Raw genomic sequence first — 21,602 nt, 5'->3', positions numbered from 1 at the left:
TTAAATGAAGGTTTATTTGTTGCATTTTAAAGGGTGTACTTGCATTATTATGATATATTAACATTATATTAGTGGTTATTTTGGTCTAGATAATGTTGACAATGATATAGTTTATCATCAACAATTTGTTGGACAAAATATCGTCCAGCAAAATTTGTTACTTTCCCAGGCCTAGTCAAAAGTATAAAAATTATTTATACATAAACGGTCCCTCCTGAGATCTGGCCGTTTGTTCATTTGCTGTGTTAGAGGACATGCTGAACTAATATTTTACACATGATCATCACCCTAACATTTGAGTGTATAAAAACATATTGAATATGTTTTTCCCCTTAAAAGTGTTTAAACAGTTGTTGCATTTCAACACACGAAAAATAAATGGAAAAAATAAGATAAATCTAATGAAAAGTGTACATCTTTGACATTAAGCTTAAAAAAATCTGTTGACGATGATGATACTGTTCATTTTTCAGAGCTTTTTAATGTGAACATATACATTGCAATAGATACGTTTACAATAAAGTTAAATGATAAAAGTTTTGAAGTTACACTTCTACTACTACTAGTAATAATAATAAAAAAATAATTATAATAATACGAATAAATTGTGTCTGAGGAGTCAGTTATGTGGAGGAGATGAGTTTGTAAAAGTTAGTTTTGAGTATGTTTGTGAAGGAGGAGGTGAGTCTGAGCTTAATGCAGGGGTGTCACATGTTCCAACTTACGTTTTGACTTTGAAAGAAGTCTCTTATCACTTTTCGTTTTCTTGACATGCTGCCTCCTGGCTGTGCCTAACTACCAAAAACTCACAAATTAACACTTATTCAAATGTTATGTAATGGAAGCTGAGCTGATATTACACAGCGTCTAGTTGACGATGTGACTCAGTACCGGTGTTCCCTAGCGGCTCCAAACTAGCAAAACAACGTGAGCACGTTCTGACTGTTTACACTTGAGTGACAGCAGCAACAGCCAATAATACGTTAGCAAGTATCAGCAGAGCCAATAGATTAGCTTTTGGGCGGGTCTAATAGGGAACCGGTTTCCGTTTCGGTCCTAGTGCTCAACCAAATCCATTTAATGGAGCGTAATATTGTTTTTGGACGGAGAAAAGTGCAGGGGACCAAAACTGCCTTTTGAAAAAGTGGGGGGGACATGTCCCACCCGTCCCCCCCCCAAAATTACGTCCCAGATGACCGGCAAGATGCAGTCCTCGGAAAAGACAGCAGCCTGCTGTCAGCAGGTGACGAGCTCCTGCGCGTCGGGAGGCAACGCGCTGTGCCAGAGCGTCGGCACTGACACCCGCCGTAAAACGGACATTTAACCAAATTGTGACGTTTACCCTCTTTCAATTTAACCTTCCCCTCACCCCCATCCTAACCTTAACCAGCTTGCGCATGCAAAGCTCTGATTGTTGACACGCTCCAGACATCTGCGTCCTGAGCACGGCCACAGTAACATTATCAAATCAGGTGTCGCCACCTCAAAAACTAATTTAACACGCGATCGTTCATGTCGGCTCATTTCCTTTTATGTTTTCTGTCTTTTATTCTTTTATTTGTGCCTGATGCGTTTCGCTGCTGTGGAGCGGGGCGCATCACCTGTTTTGTCCTCGGTGACGCACCTAACTGGTGTGGCCGGTGAGCACTCCGCTGTTTTTGCGGTCGGTAGATCTTTTAGAACTGCAGTTCAAAGGTAACTCATAAGGTGAATATATATGAACCCAGGTAGCAGTTTCTCTTTAGGATTGAGAGGAGATGCAGGAATATAATAAACAGGCAGGACATAAAAATAGTCAAATAAAAACAAGTTAGTTTTTGTACCTGGTGGTTGCAACAAACAGACACCATTGAAGGTAATCAGAAGTGAGGAACAGAAAATGAAATAATTTTTTTAATGTTTAGAGCAGCAGGAACTCTGAGAGGCTGCAGGCGCATCAGTGAGTTTGCAGCCACTGCGCAGGGGGAGGGGGGAGAGGGCTGAAGCAGAAACTACCGTTGTTAAAAGAAATGTGTTTAACTTTGAAAATGTGGGCGCAATTTTAAATGTCAAAAACTCCAGCAAACCATTAGTTCATTTTGCTCAAATAGAAATTTAGGCCTGCCTCCAATTCTGGTCCTCCTTCCATTAAAGGCCTGGAGCTTGATGAGCTTGAGTAAAATACAGGCCCGGGGCTGTATTAGAGGATTTACGGTATTTGAGATTTTTGGGGTGTAGGCGCGTAGACTTGCCAGAGGGTGGCGGTAGTTCGCTCAACTATTTGACCGTAGAAGAAAAAAGCAGCGGAAGTGTGGCTTTCGTTTCCGTGTGACCTATTTAGTTTCATTAGCATCAGTAAATAATCAGCGTTTCAGTCAGACGATGGAGTTATCGGTTTTTAAAATAGGCTTTCCCGTTTTGCGATAGGGTACCTTTTGAAGTTTGCTATCCTAATTGAATCGGTACAAAGTCAAAGATGTATGTCCATTTGAGGCGTTATTAGACGTAGCTGTTATTGTTAGCTACTTTAGATAAGCGGTTGCGGTTAAAATGAGATCTTAGCTGAACGCTGCGTTTTAGGGTGTTTTCTGCTATTTATCCAGTTTATAGTAGCTAGCTGAGATTATCATTTGCTGGCTGTTAAAAACTACACGTTTAGCTTTCACTCGCAGGAACCTTTGGATGTTCAGTGTGGTGAGTAAAAACTCTTAATTAGCAGAATCTCCTGTTAAAGTCTCATATGTTTGTTATCTGTAGACATTAGCTGTTAAATCTTATTTCCAGTCTTACGTTGGTTGTATTTTTGAGCAGAAAGGAGAAGACTGTCTGTCTTTGTGCATGATGCGACTAAAGATGCGGAACTGGGGTTGTTTTTAATGTTTAGCAGTATTTATACAACCCTCACGGGCCAAAAGCGAGCTTTGTACACATTTTTGAATTCTGGTGTTTTTAATTAAATGTGTAGGTTTATCAAAACAAAGGACACATTTATGTATAATTAGCTCATTGGCCAACACACATCATAATCACATTTTTTCTAGGATTGAGCTTTCGTGTTTTGATGACTTGGATGTGTGACGTCAAAGGGAATCGACTGTTCTGGAGAAATTCCGTCATCCAAGCCAGAGTTGTTATTATATTGGCCATCTGGGACTTAGGGGTTCAGGTTTTTGCACACATTAGTTATTTATCTAAATATAATTTAAAGGTAATTCCTTGATTCTGAATGAGCTGTAGTGATATTTTGGAGATAAAAGGTGGTGAAGAGTGAACTCTTGTTGTTGATCTCACAAGTGACGATGAATGGTGTTTCTAAACGAACACCAGGGTGGTTTGTTTACCATATGAGTGTGATCTATCGTGCAGAGAGGAACACAAAGCTACTGAGAAGTGGGTAAAATAAACCAAGGATAAACAAAAGCCTCACTGATCGTATCTAACACAATATGCCACCCAGCTCCTGGTGCAATCGACTGCCATCTCCCGCCTCGACTACTGCAACGCCCTTCTAACCGGTCCCAGTCTGTACTGTGAGATCTCTTCAATTGGTCTAGAATGCTGTGGCATGTCTGGTCTTCAATCAGCTTAAAAGAGCACATGTCACCCTTCTGTTCATTGAGCTCCATTGGCTACTGTTAGCTGCACATATCAAATTCAAATCACTGCTAGCATACGAAGTCCTGGATGGTACAGCTCCCATCCAACCTCACGGTGCCTACACCACGCTCAGGACAATCCATACTCTTTTTATGTGTCGTTCCACAGATGTGGAATGACCTACCAAGCACTACTGGAACAGGAGCTTCCTTGTCTATTTTCAAGAAATTCCTGAAGACCCAGCTAACTAGCACCCTCCCTGCACTTGTCCCCCAATCTACTGCAAACTCCATATTTGCCTCCCTCTATGATTGATTATGCTGCCTCACTGCGACCCAGGGTTGACTGAATAGTGTTTGTTGATAGCCTCAAGGGCAACCTGCTGGCTTGAATGTCGCTTATAAGTCGCTTTGGACAGAAGCGCCTGCTAAATACATAAACATATTTGTAGCAATTGATTTTTGTCAACTTTGACAATTTCTCTTTTATGTTTATGTATTTAGCAGACGCTTTTGTCCAAAGCGACTTACAAGTGATAATCGGCATGTTGCCCTTGAGGCTAACAACAACAATAACAACAACAACTTGACATCAATCATGTCAAAATCAATATCCACATCAGATACGATTGGCTCCTCTTGACTTGAGCTAGCTGCCCAAACAGCTGGTTTGTGAGCGGCTATGATTGTTCAGTTGATGTAGCGTGATCATGCTGCACGGCACACACACCCTTCCCTCATGAGAAACATTCTTTTAAAACACAATGAAGTGAAGGGAGAGGGGATTAGATCTCAGGCCCAGAACACAGAACCGCTCTGATGTACGTTTGTCTGGTAGTTCCACCCCAGGCGCATGTGCCCCATAACCAGACTAAATGCTGGTTTCCAGTAAAATTTCAGTTTGCAGTTTTCTTTGTGGAAAACAAAACCACACAGAAGCTGCAATTTATCAGCTGATTCAAAGCAGAGTAAATGGGTGTGAAAACACCCCTAGCGACAAATAAAATAGTGCCAAGAGCTTCCGCATATAATCCCTCGTGTTATTCTGTGTGTCAGCCAGGAAGTGACTCCACAGCCCCATGTCTGCGGAGGCTTCCCTTGGCGGTCATGCTGCCAACTCCACTCTTCCCCAGCCGGTCTGCCACATCTCTGATGGACACAGAAATCTGGGTCTGCTGGGGAGCAAGTATGTCAAGCTGAATGTGGGTGGCTCGCTGCATTATACAACTGTCCAGACATTAAGCAAAGAAGACAGTCTGCTGCGAAGCATCTGCACTGGAGGGACAGACGTCACCATCGACTCTGAAGGTCTGAAGATGTCTTTTAATAACCACCCACCGTTTCTGCAGGATGTGTGTTGTCTTATGTCTGGGAATTTAAACTTTGTAACTTTGGTGTAAGATTTTCATGTCCTGGCATGTTTTATGTGAATTTACATTTTTCAGAAGATTTTTTATTTTTTTTACTTGAGAAAACTACCCCTGCTATTCCAGGTTGGGTGGTTTTGGAGCGGTGCGGCCGGCACTTTGAACTAGTGTTGAACTTCCTGCGGGACGGCTCGGTACCACTTCCAGAGGACTCCAGAGAACTGGACGAGGTCCTAAAGGAGGCTCAGTACTATCGAGTACAGGGGCTTGTGCAGCACTGCCTCAGTGCTATGCAGGTGAATAAAAACGCTAAAAGCACACTTTGGCTTGTTGTGAAAGGGCCCGCTCACTTTGATCTCAGTGTAGCAGGTTGTATATTATGTGATTTACTGTTGCATTCAATTTACCAGAAAAATAACGAGTTGTGATCATTTTTGGTTATATTTTGTTTTCCTTTAGATACAAAAGGACGTTTTTGAAAGTGTGTGTCGCATTCCCATGATCACCTCAGCCAAAGAAGAGCAGAGGATGATTGCAACATGTAGGAAGGTGAATCACTCTGTTCTCTGTCAGCTGGAGGATAAAATCACTCATCTTTCTTTCTTCATCTTGTCCCTTAGGGCATATTAAAGTTAAAAGTTGGTTCTCTCAGTATTGTTGAATACAATGGACATTTTGAAGTATGGCTGTTATTGCAGATCGCTTCCTGAGTGGCTTCTGTTCAGAGAAATGGAGTATTAAGTCCAAGCACAGCCAAAGGAAAATGCTATTCTCATAAAATTACTTTTAATCTTCAAAATGTTTTTGCAGATCACTAAGTCTCTGGAAATCTTAACATCAAGCTTAGTTTTGCATTATATGATAGAAATGTTGTAATTCTCCTGCCAGACATGGCGGACGCGGCACTGACCGTGCTTCAACTTGCTTCTGCTGTAGTTGTTTCATCGTGTAAAGAATTCCATGTAATTCAAAAATGATGCTAATCTATTTCAACTGAAAACCCACTTTTTATGATGTGATGTGACGTTTTTGAGATTGGAGCTGATTTAAGATGTCGGTAATGGAAAATTAGGTCTTGGCTGCGTTCAGACTAGCCGTTGGCTCATCAGTCTGGTTGGACATAAACTGTGTTTCCCACAAAGCTACGGTGTTTTCTACGGTTCGGCCTGTGATCCTCACAAAATTCAAAATAAGTGGCCCCAAAAGTGATTATTTCAAAAACTCTGACCAAAGTGGAGGTTTGTTGATTCTCTGTAGTCAGGATTTGCTTGTGAACGTAAATAACCTGGATTTTAGGTGTTGCTATGTTACAAGTGAGACCTGTTTACACTCGATCTACAAGCTCAATCACTGCTTTATGTAGAAGACCACAGGCCAACGATGATGAGAAAGACGCTTATTCCTGCCACCTAGTCGTTCTTCATCCAAGGAATGTTTCTCAGCAAAGATGCCGATAATTTGAGGAACTACTGCCACGAGCAGGCTTGGCGTGTCTGTAAATGGGCTTCACAATGCACTAGGGGTTGTATCAACTAGTCCACTTCACTGCTCTGTAGTGACTTTTTATGCCTTTCATCGACTAGTCGCTGTCACGTGATGATGACCGACAAGATGCAGTCCTCAGAAAAGACAGCAGGTGACGAGCCCCTGCGCGTCGGGAGGCCACGCGCTGTGCCAGAGTGTTGGTATCTGACGCCCGCGGTAAAACAGACGTTTGACCGAATTGTGACCTTCACCCTCATGCAATTTAACCTTCCCCCCACCCCATCCTGAATCGGGAACAGTAAAGATGCAGAAATTACAGATGTTAGAAGAAATGTGTTAACTTAGAAAATGTGGGCGCAATTTTAATTGTCAAAAACTCCAGTGAACCAACCTGCTTCAGGTGTATGACGTCATCAACGACTAGTCAAAGTCGACTCGATTTTCATTACTTGACTGTCGACTTTAAAAAGAAAAAGTTAAGTCATGCAGCCCCCTACAATGCACTAGATATTTTTGGCTGAAGACAAGATGGTGTGAAGCCGAGCTTTTTCCTATATGGAGGAAATGTGGTTTAACAAAAACCCACCTACATATGGTTGCTAGTAATTATGTATAGCTTCTTGTGAATGGCTGAAATTGCCCTTTAAGGACTGTTTTGTCTCTACAGCCGGTTGTAAAGCTGCAGAACAACAGAGGAAACAACAAATACTCCTATACAAGGTACATTTTAAGCAATTCTGTCGACAGAAAGTGCTGACTGGTGTTCAGGTTTTAATTGTCTCTCCTGGCTTGTTTTGTATTCTGAGCAGCAACTCTGATGACAACCTGTTGAAGAACATCGAGCTGTTTGATAAACTTGTGCTCCGATTTAACGGCCGTGTCCTGTTTGTCAAAGACGTGCTCGGGGATGAGATCTGCTGTTGGTCTTTCTACGGTGAAGGCCGTAAGATTGCTGAAGTGTGCTGCACTTCCATCGTCTATGCAACCGAGAAGAAACAGACCAAAGTAAGCGCTGTCAGATCTCTGCAGGGGTAACGCATTTATTTACTTTCTGACAGTGATGTTGGCTTGTCTTTTTTGCTTAATGAGAAGAACGAGTTGAGACTTCTATGTTTGGATGCAAGCTAAAGTTTTTTGTTTGTTTGTTTTTTTTAGATAGAAAAGCATTCTGTAATAAAAAGTGACCTTAAAGCAGCAATCTGGAGTTATCCTCCTTAAAGGAGTCGTGTATTACTTTTTAGAAATCAGTAAAAGTGATAGTCTTACGCCCGGTCCACACTGGGGGCATCAGTGGCGCGGAACGGCGGCTGGATGATTTTTTGCAGTGCAGCCTCTTTGGCGTCCTCCTCGCTGGACTTTCAAGATCACCAAATCCCTTGAGACTTCTGCTATTAAAGCAAAAGGGGATCACGTCCATGAAGAAAAACACACCGCTGCACTTCTCAAAAGATACTAGTTGTAAATAAGCCTTCGGGTCACATGTATAGACGTTATATACGTAAATAAGACATTACATCTCCACAATAGACTTTTATTTTGAAAATTGCTGAACATTTTACACGATACTGTCTAGCCCTATGTTAATTGCTAAAATTGAAGCATCCGAGAAGCAACTTGTAGTACAAATAGAGCCCAATCCTGTCTTTAGCGGCCCAGTGTAGGTTTGGTTTGGAACAACCCCATAGACTATAATGGATTCTATTTGAAGCTGCCGTTCTGCACCGCTGATTCCTCCAACGTGGACCTTGCTTAATCCTCTATATATACATATATACTGTATAATTTAAAAAATACGTCATTATTTTGGGGGCTAAGCCCACCCCTGTCCCGTAGAGCCCCATGCAATGTGAATTGAGCCCTGCTTAGCCTTAGCCAATTGCGTTAAGACATCCATTATGTACAGATGTCAATCACAGATCGTCTGCACGCATTTGCAGAACTACCCAGACTGATGCAGAGTTTGCGGCATATTTTATTGACTAATGAATCTTTTAAAATGACATAATAAACAGCATAAAGTTAGACTTATAGTTGCAAAACAATGTTTTAGCTCTGTTGCTCGGCAGGTGCGCGTTCACAAACGAGAGGCGTTGCTTCCGGTCGTAATCACGGAAGTAGGGAGAGGTGCTTAAGCCGCAGTACATTTTTCTGCCTCTAGATGGTGACCTCTGAGAGAAAACTCCAGATTTCTGCTTAAATAAGACTCGGCTCTGTGAATCACATCAAGTAAACGGTTCTCTGTATGTATTGAAGGTTGAGTTTCCTGAGGCGCGGATATTTGAAGAAACACTTAACATCCTGATCTATGAGAACAACAGAAGGTCCGGTCCTGGAGGGCTACACCTTTTAGATCCGTCACTGGGAGCCGGCCATTCCGAGGAAGAGGGTGCTGCAGGGGGGGACAGACGGGTGAGACGGATCCACGTCAGAAGGCACATAATGCACGACGAGAGGGGACACGGCCAGCAGACCGTCTATAAGGACTAATTCTGTGAAAAATAATAGTAGTAAGGCATGGAAGAGTGATTTGTTTAGCTTGTTTGTTTTGAATGCGGTAACAGCTCAGTCTTAACTTATTTCATCAAATGTCTTTAAGCACACTTGCAGAAATCTAGGAATTGACTGATATGTGATTCAGCTTAGAGAAAAATGTTTACAAAAACGATGTGTGTACATTCTTTTGATAGGAAATCAGTAAAAAGTAACTGTGACTGAAACTCGATGACTTCACCTGTTAAAGACTGCTGCAAGGTACAGAATGCCCCAGAAAATCCTAAAGCCAACCCTGATTTTTATTTATAGGGTACGTACTGTTGACTGTGAGAAAATGGCCTGCACTGGCAGCTTCCTTGGTGTTTAATCTGTCGGTTTTCCCAGAGTGTTAATGGTCTGATGTTCACGTTCTCTGCTGAACAGCGACTGACACGCTGTTGACGTGGAGCCTTGACATGTTAACACTGGAAATGAACGAAAAATATCGAGGGCGAATGAGCAGCTCAGTTTTCTTGTTTAAATTATTACACGTGTTGCATCTTGCTGTTTTTTAATTAATTTATTAACCTAATTTATTGTTTGGTATTTAACTTTTGTAACAAATCCAGTGTTTGTGTTACTTATTGCTTAGGTGTAATTCTGCACTCAAATTGTATTTTAGGAAATCAGAAACTTCAGTTCAATGTTTGACAAACTGTGACCAGTTCGTTTGATCTGAGCCATAATCCTTTACTTTCACGTTGTCTTAAACCAGATCACACACAGATTGGCTATGCAGTCACCAAAAAAGGCAGACAAGAGTTTTATTTGCCTCAGGGAGAGGAAGAGTTATTTTCTTTTGAATATTCTGTAGTGACTGGTGCAATCTTAAGCACTCCGAAGAGGGGGGAGAAGAAAGTTTGAATGGGAGATGAGTGTTTGTCAGACCCATAAATGTGGAACTCCTTGAAAAATGCACTAATAATACTTCCATCCTTTGTTCTTGGAAATGTTCTAAATAAATCGCTTATGAAAATGAGCTTTGGCCTCTTTTATTTATTTTATTGTGGGCGATGGTGGCACAGGAGTTAAGTGCTCGTCCCGTAATCAGAAGGTTGCAGGTTCGAGCCCCGCTCAGTCTGTCGCTGTCATTGTGTCCTTGGGCAAGACACTTAACCCACCTTGCCTGCTGGTGGTGGTCAGAGGGACGGGTGGCGCCTGTGCTCGGCAGCCTCGCCTCTGTCAGTGCGCCCCAGGGCACCTGTGGCTACATTGTAGCTCATCCCCAATGGTGTGTGAATGGGTGAATGGCTGATTGTGTTGTAAAGTGCCTTGGGGGGTTCCAGGACTAGAAGGTGTTATATCAAATACAGGCCATTTACCATTTAATTATTTTGTTTTTATGTCTCAGAATGCTCCACAGTGACTAAATAAAACATTGTTCAGAAATGTCATTTGTTTCTGATGATGAGCCATAGTGGGAATTTAAATATTTAATTTTTAGACATGAATGATAGAATGGATTTATGTGGGCTCTGGTTATAGATAGATAATTCAAATGCTAAATGCAAGAATTTTAATTTTTTTGCCTTTGGGTGACCAGGTTTAATGAAACGAATGGAACCCAAGTATAATGGTTCAAAATAACAGAAAAAACACTTGATATTAATTTATCCTTTGAAGAATATTTGCTTTGTATATTTCTAAGAATATAGGGAGCCTAAGTCACACCCATCTGCTTCCAGACCATGGGTCACTGCAGAATGAAAAAATGATTTCAAGTCTAAGGCTAAAACGCTTTTTTCTAATTCTGCTTATGTGCCAAGGATTTCACATATGATGTCCATGAATTTTAAACACGCATTTTAATACCAAGAACTCTTTTATTTTAGGTTTTGTGTGAAAATAAGTCCAGAACTACAAACGCGCGTTACGAAAATGACGTCATCGAACCGCACACGAGAAAAACAAAGGGTAAATGGCTGTAAGTTTAGCGAATTTAAAATCCTTCCTTCAGAAAGAAGCCCCCACCATAAATCTGGCCATTTGGTAAGTAGCAGCTACGCTAGGGGAGAAGAGATTTATGTAGTGACGTCATATATGCGACATGCCGATTTCTAAGTTGTAGTCATGCTAATTTCGAACGCTTACAAGCTGATAAATATCAAAGTACGTGACTGGCGTGGTCGAAACACCCATCATTAGTTTTCTTTTAAATTGCAGTACAACATATGTGTGATCCAGGGCGTAAGGCAAAGCGAAGTAGAAAATAGCTCTTTTAGCCCCGTTGACTTTCGTTCTTGGGACCCATAGTACGGAAGTGACTTCCCTAAAACGTTAGGGGCGTGGTTGTTCAACGTCATTTCCTGGTTTGTTTACGATTCCCGCCACCTGAAATCAAGCGATAAATTCTAGAAGATGGTGCCAGAAAAAGAGAGGAATTTTCTCCGCAGGTTTGTGGTGGATCAACTGCGCCATGAATCAGATCTAAGGTACATTTAAAACCACGTGCTATCATTTAGCGTTTCTTCTAGGTGAAAACGACTTCTTGGCTTTGTCTGCTTGTGTATTTTTACATTAATTTGTCTATTTTAAGGTCTGTTTGCACATCTGGGCGTTAACTGTAGCTGAAAGACTTTTGGGGTTGTTTATTCGACATGGCGTGTAACTAACATCAGAGACGGAGACGTAATCCAACCGTATATTTTAACAATAATTATAATTATACGCAATCAAAGACCAGAAGTTCCAATTTTTAGTTTTACTTTACTTTGGTGTCACAAATAATCGGACATTGAGCTGAAAAAATCGATTAAATATTGATTTATTGGAATGTCTTTAAGCTTATAAACAATATGTAGCGCCCCCTCCTGGTTGCTTGTGGTAGTTATAGCAAATGTTTTTGTTTATCAGAAACTAAATAAGATGTTTTAAGAAGATTGTTTTACTTAATGGGCTGAAAACCACAACAATCTATGCAAAGAGTGGTCTAGTCTGGTCGTTTTGTCCCCAGCAGATCCAGTTTCATGTACAGAATGTTTTGTTTGTTTAATTCTATGAGCTGGAAAAGAAATGTGTGATTTTTGAAAATTAGTATTATCAAAACATCCTTTTATTGGGCATGTTAAAAACGACATATGCATAATTTAATCCGCTTCAAAATTAAGTTGTCCTCTTAAAGGTTAGTAGAATTATTGAGATGCTTTTTATTTTTCTGTCATTTTAAAGGCATGAAAAAATGTGTGAGCACCTTTCTTTGCTCTAAAAGCTGCTCAATGTGTTCATTCTGCTGTTTTCTCTCAGCACGCTCACATTAGGCATACTGAAGAAGAGGTACCTGGCTCTTGTGAAATGTGAGCCATTAAGTCCAGAGGCGAAGAAGTTCATGAAACAAGTGGTGGAGGAAGAACTTCTGAACATGCAGGTAACTGAAACTTAGGATCATTCTACATGTTTGTCATTTCTTCTGTTGACAGTTATTTTTAATGTGGTTATAAGTCCAACCATTTCTCAAACACTGATGAGCTCATCCATGTCACACGTGTTTGTTTTGATCTAAATGCACCGTCCTGTATGCAGAACAAGTCACACAAGCTTCAATGTGCAGAAACTGCTGAGACTAGTGTCCAGGGACCATCCATAAACGTCAACGTCGGTCACAAAAATACTCGATGTTGTCACAAACTATAGAGTCTGCAGAATGCCGGTCCTCTGCTTGGGAGTTTCTGGGTTTGACCCTGCAGCTGATTCTGATTAGCTGCCTTTAGATGAAGAAGAAAAAGGCTGCTCTGTACAACTTGCATTGGATTCAGTGACTTTGACATGTGTACTCCAGCTTTCCACTGGATGCATAAATGGTGCATAAGATTGTAAACGCATTTTACGCGTGAGCATCCTTGCCTCCAGCAATGTTACAGACGCAAAACATCAGTGAAGGCATTCCACGAAGCTGGCCCTGCGATGCCTTGGAAGCACCAGAGATGGATCACACGAGATTTCAGCATTTAACATCATAACAAACAAGAAGAACAGCAGCATGTGTACAAAAAGATCTGTGGTTTCATGGGCAATGACGCACTTTTTTTATTAGTTAAGTGAGTGGAAATCTGCACAACTCTTATTTTGATCTATCTCCTGTCTGACCTGATCTCCGCTGCTGAGCTTGACGCATTCTCGAAGCATTGAGATAAAAAAAATGGACCCAAAGCCTTAGCGGGGCTTCTGGCTCGCATCCAAATCGCGATGCTTCACCACCGGCTTCACGGATGTCATGCAATGCCTGCACATCCGATGGAATGGCAATTACATTTAGTTTTATTAAAATTTCTGTTACTGTTGCCTCACAGTTGGAAGGTTGCAGGTTTGATTCCTGGCTTCAATCTCTCTGTGCGGAGTTGGCTTGTTCACCCCATGCATGCGTGGATCCACTCTGGGTACCCTGGTTTCCTCCCACAGACCAAAAACATCCAGATTATGTTTATTGGAGACTCTAAATTGATCTGAGTGACTGGATGTTTGTCTCTGTCTCTCTGTGGTGGACTGGAGACTTGTCCAGTGTGTCCCCCCACCTCACCTAGTGACTACTGGAATTAGGCACCAGCTGCCCACCACTTCCTTTCTCAGAATCATCAGCGCTTGGAAGTGGAACGGTACAGAGAAGCATTACAGGATGTTGCACCACAGCATGACAGGGGTCATCAATAGAAACAATGGAGGTGTACTCTATTATTCATGTGACATCAGTATGTTTACAGTACGCAACACGGTAGTTCTAGTGAGCATCTTTCCAAAGTAAGAGCGTGCTCGTAAAGCAGGATGTCGTATTATAATGTTTTTGTGATCATTAGAGGCTGAAATAAAAAATACAAGGTATATTAAAAGCATAGTTTTTAAATGATTTCTGTTTATATTGTTTCTTTAAGGAAAATGCTGAAAATGAAAGTGACTCTGAGATCAAGGGGCCCCAAAACAAACGGAAGAGAGAAACCAAGCAAAAAGAGGTGGAAAGTGAAGAAGAAAAAGACCCCCGAGCAAAAAAATCTCGTCGTGTTTCAAGCTCCTCATCAGGTAGGTTGTAACGCAAATATGTATTTAATGTGTCGGTTTCATGGTGCTGTGATGTTAATGTTGATTTTTCAGATTCAGAGGTTGAAGAGAAATGCAAAACAGGAAGTCCAAAACAAGCAAAATCTCACGCTACGGGTGCAGGGAAACGAGTCGGAACAGATGGGAACGCAAAACAGCCGACCACGAGCGAGGATGACTCTTCTGATGAAGAAATGAAGAAGTCAGAACAAAGTGACAGCGAGAATAACGAGAGTCCAGAGAAAATGGCAGAAAAGGAATCGAACACTCCAAAGACGGAAGGGAGAAGTCCCGAAACGAGTGATGGGAAGGAATCGGCGGAGAGTGATGAGAGTGAAAGTGGTTCAGATGGGAAGTCGGAACAAAGAGGCGACAACAGGAAGTCGTCCGGCGCTGAAAATAGTGACCGATGAATTTATACTTATTCAAGTTTTTATTAGTGTTTATAGGAATGATTGTTAATGTGTGTCCTGCTGCTGTGCCACAGAGGAAGTCACCGTGGGAAAGAAAACCAACAATTCAGACTCCGGTTCATCGTCCTTGTCCTCTCTGGAGGACAAGAGTAAAGGAGCGGCTGAAGATTCAAAAAGTAAGAAGAAGGTGAAAAGAGATCAGAGCAGCCAAAAGGTGAGCTCCGTCTGAACTTTAAACGGTTTCAAAGTTGCTGTTACAGATCACCGCTTTCTTTTAGATTCCTCTCAGATCCCAGAAGATGAAAATGAACAACTTGACTAAAATTAAAGTGTGAGTGAAGTGTAGACCTAACGTTTTTTTCTCCACCCTTGCAGAATGACGACAAAGCTGTCGTGCGTCTGAAGCGTTACATTGCCCTCTGTGGTGTGAGGAGGAATTACAAGAAACTGCTGAACAGCTGCAGCTCCACCCGCTCCAAGCTGGCTGTTTTAAAGAAGGAGCTTGAAGATCTCGGCGTTCATGGTCATTGGGATGTTTACCTATTTACAGCCTTTACATCTTTGCTTAAAAACTGTGAAAGATTAAATATGTTGACCAGTTTGATAATCCAGTAGAGCACCAGAGAAGTTTTTGTGGTTTTAATAATTCCAAAACTTGTTTGCTGTCATCCTGACTTGATTTTTATACATTTAAGGTACTAGTTTGTTACTTAATACTTTAATCTACCTAATATGTCCGCTTGCCCTTTAGGAAACCCAACCATTGAGAAATGTAAAAAAGTCCGAATGAAGAGAGAAGAGGCTCAGGAGCTGGCCGAGCTTGATGTCTGCAACATCATCAACACAAAAGGCATCTGGGTTTTCTTTCTCTTGTTTTTGTGTGTGCATCTCTGTGTGTTTCTGAAGAAGATCATTCATCAGTTCTCTCTTTCCAAACACTTTTAAATACCCAAACAAAACAGGGATGTGGAATATCTTGCTTTAGTTCAAAAGCACAGATAACGCAGCACAATTTTCTACCTCCCTGTTTTACTTTTTTCAATTTCAGACACAGGTTTTGCTTATTTCCTACAAAAGGAGAATGATTCAATCATAAGGACTCATAACTTCTGTTGGTATTCAGTCCGCAGTGCTGGTCTTGTTGTCAAACGCTCTAACACTTAGGTGTGTTTACTTTTTTAGGTCGTCCTACTCGCAGAGGAATGTCAAACAGGCAGGACCCTCCGTCCTCCGGCTACAAGCGTGCTCTGAACTCCAGATCTGACACGGAAGAAGAGAACAACCCTGACAAAGGACGCAGGAAAATCTCAGAATGGGCCAATCTGCGAGGGATTATCAGTGATGATGCAGATAGTGACTAATAATAGTTTCCCTTTTGTGTTCTCAGTAATAACTTGATTATGGTTGCTACTTGTTTCTTTTTTTCCCTTCTGATATTAATCTTTCTGAATATTTAAAATATATTTTTTATAAAATTAAAGTTGTTTGTGGTTGGATTTTGAGTTTGTATGCTGTTACAAGGTTTCATTACAAATAAATCTTTAAACTGAAATTGTATTTTTACTTTAACATAAAAATATTTATGTTCAGTTCTGGTTTTGTTAAATCCTAAAATTGTAATTTTCAGAGACTGCAAGTTTCATCTAACAGTGTTCTAAGGATGCATCTTGAAAGACCTTGTCAACTCCCTTTGGGCTGTTTTAATAAATTAAAGAAGTTCATCAGCATCTAAGAGTATACAGATCTTGAGTCAATAATGGTGTGATTTGTACAATACAATATACTTAGGAGCTCGCAACTATTTTCTTTCTACATAATTTACGGTGTAATAGAAAAGACGTATTTTTGAATGACCGGAAGTGAGGTCAGAACTCAGTAACACGGAACATTTAGTAGATGGACCGGTCCTACATGCAAATGTGTCCGCCTGCAGTCCGTAAGGTGAATAAGGGTGTTTTAACCATTCATAATATATATGTCTGGTTTTAACATTAAAAGCGCGTTGTTAGCTTTCTTTTATATTTGAAGTCAAACGTTTGAACTTAAAATAAATTATATCGTGTCTGTTTAATGGAAATCTCCGCCGTTAGGCAGCTTTACGAAAACAAATGGAAAACAAATGTATTTCATTTCGCCAATAGTGGCGCGTGCCATAACTTTTCTGTCAATCATCAAATTGAACTGTTTCAGAAAATTATTACATAGTGTATTTATTATTTTTATAGTGTTATTAGTAATTTTATAAATGTAAAATTAGTAAAAATTTTGCTAATTACCAAGTGAGTAACGCACTGTCCTCACTATTAGATGTAGCACACAATGGTTTGGACAAGTTACTCACACTGACTTGTTCAAAATCTCATACAGTTATATGTAAATATGTGTGTTTGATAAAACTGGATTTTCATGGACTAAACACACGTGTCATGCAGGAATGGACGATGACACGTCTGATGAGGCCTTCACAGAGCTCAGGAGCAGGAACCTCGGAGGTTGGGGGGTTGCTCAGATAGCTGTGGGCACTGGGCTTGCTGTATACGCAATGTGGGTGGGGATCCTCCAGCCAGGCTTCAGAAAAGTCCCATTAAGGCTACAGGTGTGTGTATGTACGGTGTGTAGAACATTTTGTTTAGAGTCTGACCTCCTTTTCTTCTCCACTCTATTTTGTCCAGGTCCCCTACATTCCTGCCAGCAAAGCTCAAGTACAAAATGTTATGACATTGCTGAGAGGTCGAAAGGGGGATCTTGTGGATTTGGGATCGGGAGACGGTCGCATTGTAAATAAGAGTGTATAATCAAGATTGATGGAGTTTTTCTTTTTATTATTTTACATATTTATTAAAATTGTTGTCATTTAATCCCAAAAGGTCTTGGAAGCTTATCGCCATGGTTTTAGTCCAGCAGTTGGTTATGAGCTAAACCCCTGGCTGGTGCGCCTTGCCCGTTTTCACGCCTGGAGAGCAGGTCATCACGGAAAAGTGTCATATAGACGAGAAGATCTCTGGAAGGTCTGACTTTTACTTTCCTGCTGTAGATTCAGTATCACAACCATCCAGTTGTTTATTTCATCTACTAGTTCTATTTCATTTTAAGTGTGCTTTCCCAAATAAAGGTTATAAATGATCATACCCAGAATTTTTCTCTGCAAACTAAACTGCTAATAAGCTTGGCAACATTTTGAAGTTAACTGATCTCTTGTTTTTGTCAGTCTTTCTGTATATCTGCTGTGTTTACATGACACCGCAGCTCAAAGGACGACCATAACTATAGAATAAATCAGTTTCTTACAAAGCTAACAGTTTTAAGCTCTTTAACTGGTTGGCTTATGTTTTTACTATTATTTATGTGACGTAAGTAAGGATTTAAATTTGTGTTGACTCACTTCAAAAAGATTTCCTGAATATTTTAAATTGGATCATTTTATGTGATAATGGTATAACTATAGCAGGAACCAAAATATGTGTTTTTGTTCATATTTCGCTTCGTATCTCCTCACAGGTTGACTTGACAAAATGCAAGAACATCACAGTGTTTTTGGCTCCCAGTGTGGTAGGTAATGTGAAGAATATTTCATAAAGTTATGTCTTTGTTTTTAAATTGATAAACCTCAAGGCAGCTTGAATTGGTGTATAGTAAATCATTAATTTAAGTTAATATTTTCTATCAAAATAAACACAGATTTAATCTAAATTCTTAGGTTAAAATAACAATTTAGTGTTACATTTATAAGCTTGATTTTTTTTTATTACATAATCAGTAATGTTATTTCCTTGTTTTTTGATAGCTTCCATTATTGCAGGACAAGCTGAAGGCTGAGCTTTCTGACGACGCCCTAGTGGTGGCCGGACGTTTTCCCCTTCCAGACTGGAGTCCCTGCCGGGTCGAGGGTCGAGGTGTGGACAGAGCCTGGGCTTATAACATACAAGAACAAAGAACGCACACTCGTCAGAGAGATAATAGCGTCGTGGCAACAGGGAGCGATGCTGACAATAAAGTAATCCCCGAAAACATATCTTGAAATCCCTTGGAGAATGTTAAAAAGGTGAAATTTTCTTCATTGAAATATTGAAGATTTTAAATTATTTTCAGTACTTTTTTATTTTATCAATAGCAAAAACTAAGTACACTGACCTCTAGTAATGCATGAAAATCATCTAGCTGTTGCCAGATCCCTACAGATGCAGAAAGGCAACAATAAAATATCTTACAGTATCATTAGGTAGTTACAAAAATAAAATAAAGTTCTAAAGGTTCATCGTACTGATGCATGGAGCATTTAGAGACGAGCTTCAACTGTTGATCACATGTCACTATAGAATAAGTAGATGTACAGAGGAGTTCTTCTCCTTTTTTATTAAAGCAGTATGGACTTTTTACCCCAGGAGTTCGACATTTAGGCTCATTTTGTCCAAATGAAATAAGGTCTTATACCACTATGTATAAGGGTATACACCAGGCTGCATGGTGGTGCAGTGGTTAGCACTGTTGCCTCGCAGCATGAAGGTTGCAGGTTCGAAACTTGGCTCAGCTGCGGCCTTTCTGCGTGGAGTTGCGTGTTCTCCCCATGCATGCGTGGGTTTCCTCCGGGTACTCCGGTTTCCCCCACAGATCACAACATGCCCTATAGGTTATAAATTGTAAGTCGCTTTGGATAAAAGTGTGCTAAATGAATAAACATAAACTATGTCATGTTTTTCTCTTGTCTGTCTGAGGTTGTATTTGTCTAGGAATCCAGTTAATACCTTCTTTTATTTTGGCCTAACATGTTAAGCCTTAGAAATGAGAGACTGACATTTTAAATGTCAAACACTCAGTATAAGCCCAGTTCACACACACAACACAATGCTAATGTTGTTAATGTGGAAAAAACCATTTGCTGTTGTATTTATCTAAACACCACACTTTGGCATCAGGCTAAAAACCAAAGGTGTGTGTGAGTATGTGTATATATAAACATATACATATATATATATATATATATAATTTCTTAGGATGACATGCACTTATTCGAAATCTGTAAATTATACTCTACGGTACGGTTATTGCCATTGTTTATTTACAGGCAATAAATTGTCATACATGATGTGAACCTTGATTTAATATATCAGCCTAATTATATTAGCTTGGAATGTATTTTATTTACCTTCTAAGCTGCTGTTGGTTTGTTTTTATACTCTATGTTTATATATTTCACAGCTTTTTAAAAAAGCAAGTAACACCACTTACATTTTCACCAGAGTGTTGGCATCAAATGAGTATTTTTATTTTGAACACATGACATCATTCACACAGACAAAAAGCAAACAATTTCTTTGCATTTTTAAAGGGGAGTGGGGTGCATTTTTAATAATTATAAGGTAATGCTCATGTAAAAAATATATAATAATTATAAATAATATTGTTTATCCGTGTATTACAACTTCTCACATTTTTATATATTTGTAGTCTAAAGGTTTTTGTTTTCCAGATATTTTAGTGTATGATTTAGATATGCACTAAAATGCGATCCCAGAAGATTACTTATGTCTTTTAAAATTTAGGATTTAATCGATGATTTCATAAAAATTTGAGTATCTGGTGTTAACCTGATTGTGTGAGAGAGATAACCATCGGAGATAACCGATATTTATATGTCGATGGAAATAACCTGTAAAAGTAGCGGCGCAGCGTGACAGAGCTCCCCGGAGATCAAGTCCCTCCTACGTCACTGACTTCTCACGCGCTGATTGGGCCGCTTGTGTCAAAAGAGGAAGTTGCGAAGCAGACCCTAAACCTACAGCTAGCTGTTGACTTGAGCCGCCCAAATCGTTCAGAAGGGAAAGGGGAAATAACAGCACCAGCCTTATATACAATTATGTCGTTTTAGTGTTGAAAGGTTGAAATCGTAAATGTGCCTAATAATTTGTTGAGGAATCATAAAACGCAAAGACGGTTTGAGCAGCAACCACAGAAGCATGACTACGGCTGACATTTAAGCTAACGAAAATAATTGTCTTCATCCTAGAAAAGCTAACAACTTAGCCATCCGCTACAGCGTTAGCAACCTGGTCATTTTGCGTCGAAATGGCAGACATTGGACGGTAATTAATGCTTCACGCTGTGTCGGAGCTAGAAGAGTGGAAACTAGCTCAATTGTCGACAAAAATCAAGAGAACATTGCCGACTTAACGGTAAATGTTGGCGAGAAATGACAATGCAGCTAACACATTTTGTGATAAGTGGTTCAACGGTCAACCTACTCGTGTGGTAAATGTATTTTCTTTTGGCAAGGCAAAAACATCTGTCTTATATGTGTTGTTTTAAAGCAAAGTCAAGGACGCCGGCCCTTTCTGGTGAAATGTGTTTGGATTTAAGCAGCCGTGCAGATCATGAAGCCAGTCTGCGATTACCAGCAACACCTTAGCTAACGTTAGCATTGCCTGTACTAGAGAGAGAGATAACTAATGTCGGCCTACAAAGGTTATTAATCAGCGACTAAGTGGACTGAAGAAAGCTTTCTGAGCCAACTGAACATGGTGAGTCAAATTTAGCATGTCATATTTGATCAGTCATTGTTTTGCTGTCATATTTCCCAGCAGCTGATCATTTGTTGCTCGTCTTGGGAAGTGAAAGAGCAGATAAAGTGCGTAAATTTAGTGCTACTGCCTTGTGATTGAATTTGTGATTGATCAGCCAGCTAACGGTTTGAGGTTTGAACCATTTCATGCTTCATGAAGACGCCCTTCTTACAAAATCGGATGTTTGCTATTGTTGAGCCTCGGCAAGTTGTGGCTTATTTGAGGAATTTAAGCCTGTCTACTTGCCTGCCACAGGGACTATGGTCTTTGAAGGGTCGGTTTGGTCAAGGTTTATGACGTCCTTCCTTAACAGAAGCCAGATCGCATATTTATATTGCAGATCTGCTTGTGTGGGATACAGAGTCTGCGAAAATCCCCACACAGATCTGTAATAGTTCCAGAGAAAGGGGCATGATAAAGTTTGCAGGTACAGACATGTGGAGGGGCCCACTGCGACTGATGGTATCTACCCCTCCGGACTTTATTTCTGTTGCATGTAATGAATTTGTTGGAAATGAGCAAAAATGCCTAATACATATTTAAATTTGAGGATAGGTTTTGTTGTAGCTGTTTCCTGATTTTGCAGTGGATGCGAGAAATTCAGTGGTTCGTGCTTTGAGTGTTACAGAACAATTAGCTTAACTTTGC

The 21,602-nt window shown here is 40.3% G+C and overlaps 4 protein-coding genes across 6 annotated transcripts in view; all 4 read left to right on the top strand.

Annotated features, from left to right (window-relative positions):
- Positions 1-2,484: 2,484 nt before the first annotated feature.
- kctd13 (potassium channel tetramerization domain containing 13) lies at positions 2,485-9,137 on the top strand. Of its 2 annotated transcripts, none has more exons than XM_015945860.3 (7): positions 2,485-2,673; positions 4,632-4,883; positions 5,069-5,238; positions 5,402-5,491; positions 7,095-7,147; positions 7,237-7,432; positions 8,681-9,137. In XM_015945860.3, the coding sequence occupies exons 2-7, from the start codon at positions 4,655-4,657 to the stop codon at positions 8,912-8,914; spliced, it is 972 nt and encodes a 323-aa protein (XP_015801346.3). In that variant the 5' UTR covers positions 2,485-2,673; positions 4,632-4,654; the 3' UTR covers positions 8,915-9,137. The 2 variants fall into 2 exon arrangements, with proteins under 2 accessions (XP_015801346.3, XP_015801347.3); XM_015945861.3 differs by having other exon boundaries at positions 2,499-2,673; positions 4,636-4,883.
- Positions 9,138-11,231: 2,094 nt separating this feature from the next.
- On the top strand, positions 11,232-16,136 carry hirip3 (HIRA interacting protein 3). The gene is made up of 8 exons (XM_015945862.3): positions 11,232-11,391; positions 12,203-12,323; positions 13,822-13,966; positions 14,039-14,386; positions 14,472-14,611; positions 14,773-14,920; positions 15,149-15,247; positions 15,580-16,136. The coding sequence occupies exons 1-8, from the start codon at positions 11,318-11,320 to the stop codon at positions 15,756-15,758; spliced, it is 1,254 nt and encodes a 417-aa protein (XP_015801348.3). The 5' UTR covers positions 11,232-11,317; the 3' UTR covers positions 15,759-16,136.
- Positions 16,137-16,245: 109 nt separating this feature from the next.
- antkmt (adenine nucleotide translocase lysine methyltransferase) lies at positions 16,246-19,090 on the top strand. Of its 2 annotated transcripts, none has more exons than XM_015945864.3 (6): positions 16,246-16,338; positions 16,830-16,993; positions 17,070-17,174; positions 17,265-17,405; positions 17,896-17,946; positions 18,197-19,090. In XM_015945864.3, exons 2-6 carry the CDS (start codon positions 16,832-16,834, stop codon positions 18,413-18,415), a joined length of 678 nt encoding a protein of 225 aa, XP_015801350.1. In that variant the 5' UTR covers positions 16,246-16,338; positions 16,830-16,831; the 3' UTR covers positions 18,416-19,090. The 2 variants fall into 2 exon arrangements, with proteins under 2 accessions (XP_015801350.1, XP_015801349.1); XM_015945863.3 differs by having other exon boundaries at positions 18,182-19,090.
- A 1,056-nt stretch (positions 19,091-20,146) lies between these two features.
- Positions 20,147-21,602, top strand: part of xpo6 (exportin 6) — a 32,996-nt gene continuing 31,540 nt past the window's right edge. Inside the window, exons 1-2 of the mRNA XM_015945865.3 lie at positions 20,147-20,567; positions 20,703-20,912. Coding sequence (XP_015801351.1) covers positions 20,910-20,912 — 3 coding nt within the window. The 5' untranslated portion in view covers positions 20,147-20,567; positions 20,703-20,909. The remainder of the gene's footprint in view (positions 20,568-20,702; positions 20,913-21,602) is intronic.

Source organism: Nothobranchius furzeri, chromosome 12 (genome assembly GCF_043380555.1).
Source record: "Nothobranchius furzeri strain GRZ-AD chromosome 12, NfurGRZ-RIMD1, whole genome shotgun sequence".
Taxonomy (NCBI): Eukaryota; Metazoa; Chordata; class Actinopteri; order Cyprinodontiformes; family Nothobranchiidae; genus Nothobranchius; species Nothobranchius furzeri.
This window is presented reverse-complemented; position numbering and strand designations above follow the sequence as displayed.

What these genes read in the sequence shown, in the direction of transcription:
- kctd13 (XM_015945860.3), top strand. Translation starts at nt 4,655, where the DNA reads ATGTCTGCGGAGGCTTCCCTTGGCGGTCATGCTGCCAACTCCACTCTT. An exon ending in TGATTGCAACATGTAGGAAG is followed by an intron (nt 5,492 to 7,094) that starts GTGAATCACTCT and finishes TTGTCTCTACAG; the next exon opens with CCGGTTGTAAAGCTGCAGAA. An exon ending in CCGAGAAGAAACAGACCAAA is followed by an intron (nt 7,433 to 8,680) that starts GTAAGCGCTGTC and finishes TATGTATTGAAG; the next exon opens with GTTGAGTTTCCTGAGGCGCG.
- hirip3 (XM_015945862.3), top strand. Translation starts at nt 11,318, where the DNA reads ATGGTGCCAGAAAAAGAGAGGAATTTTCTCCGCAGGTTTGTGGTGGAT. An exon ending in GTCGTCCGGCGCTGAAAATA is followed by an intron (nt 14,387 to 14,471) that starts GTGACCGATGAA and finishes GCTGTGCCACAG; the next exon opens with AGGAAGTCACCGTGGGAAAG. An exon ending in CAACATCATCAACACAAAAG is followed by an intron (nt 15,248 to 15,579) that starts GCATCTGGGTTT and finishes TTACTTTTTTAG; the next exon opens with GTCGTCCTACTCGCAGAGGA.
- antkmt (XM_015945863.3), top strand. Translation starts at nt 16,832, where the DNA reads ATGGACGATGACACGTCTGATGAGGCCTTCACAGAGCTCAGGAGCAGG. An exon ending in GATCGGGAGACGGTCGCATT is followed by an intron (nt 17,175 to 17,264) that starts GTAAATAAGAGT and finishes TAATCCCAAAAG; the next exon opens with GTCTTGGAAGCTTATCGCCA. An exon ending in TGTTTTTGGCTCCCAGTGTG is followed by an intron (nt 17,947 to 18,181) that starts GTAGGTAATGTG and finishes GTTTTTTGATAG; the next exon opens with CTTCCATTATTGCAGGACAA.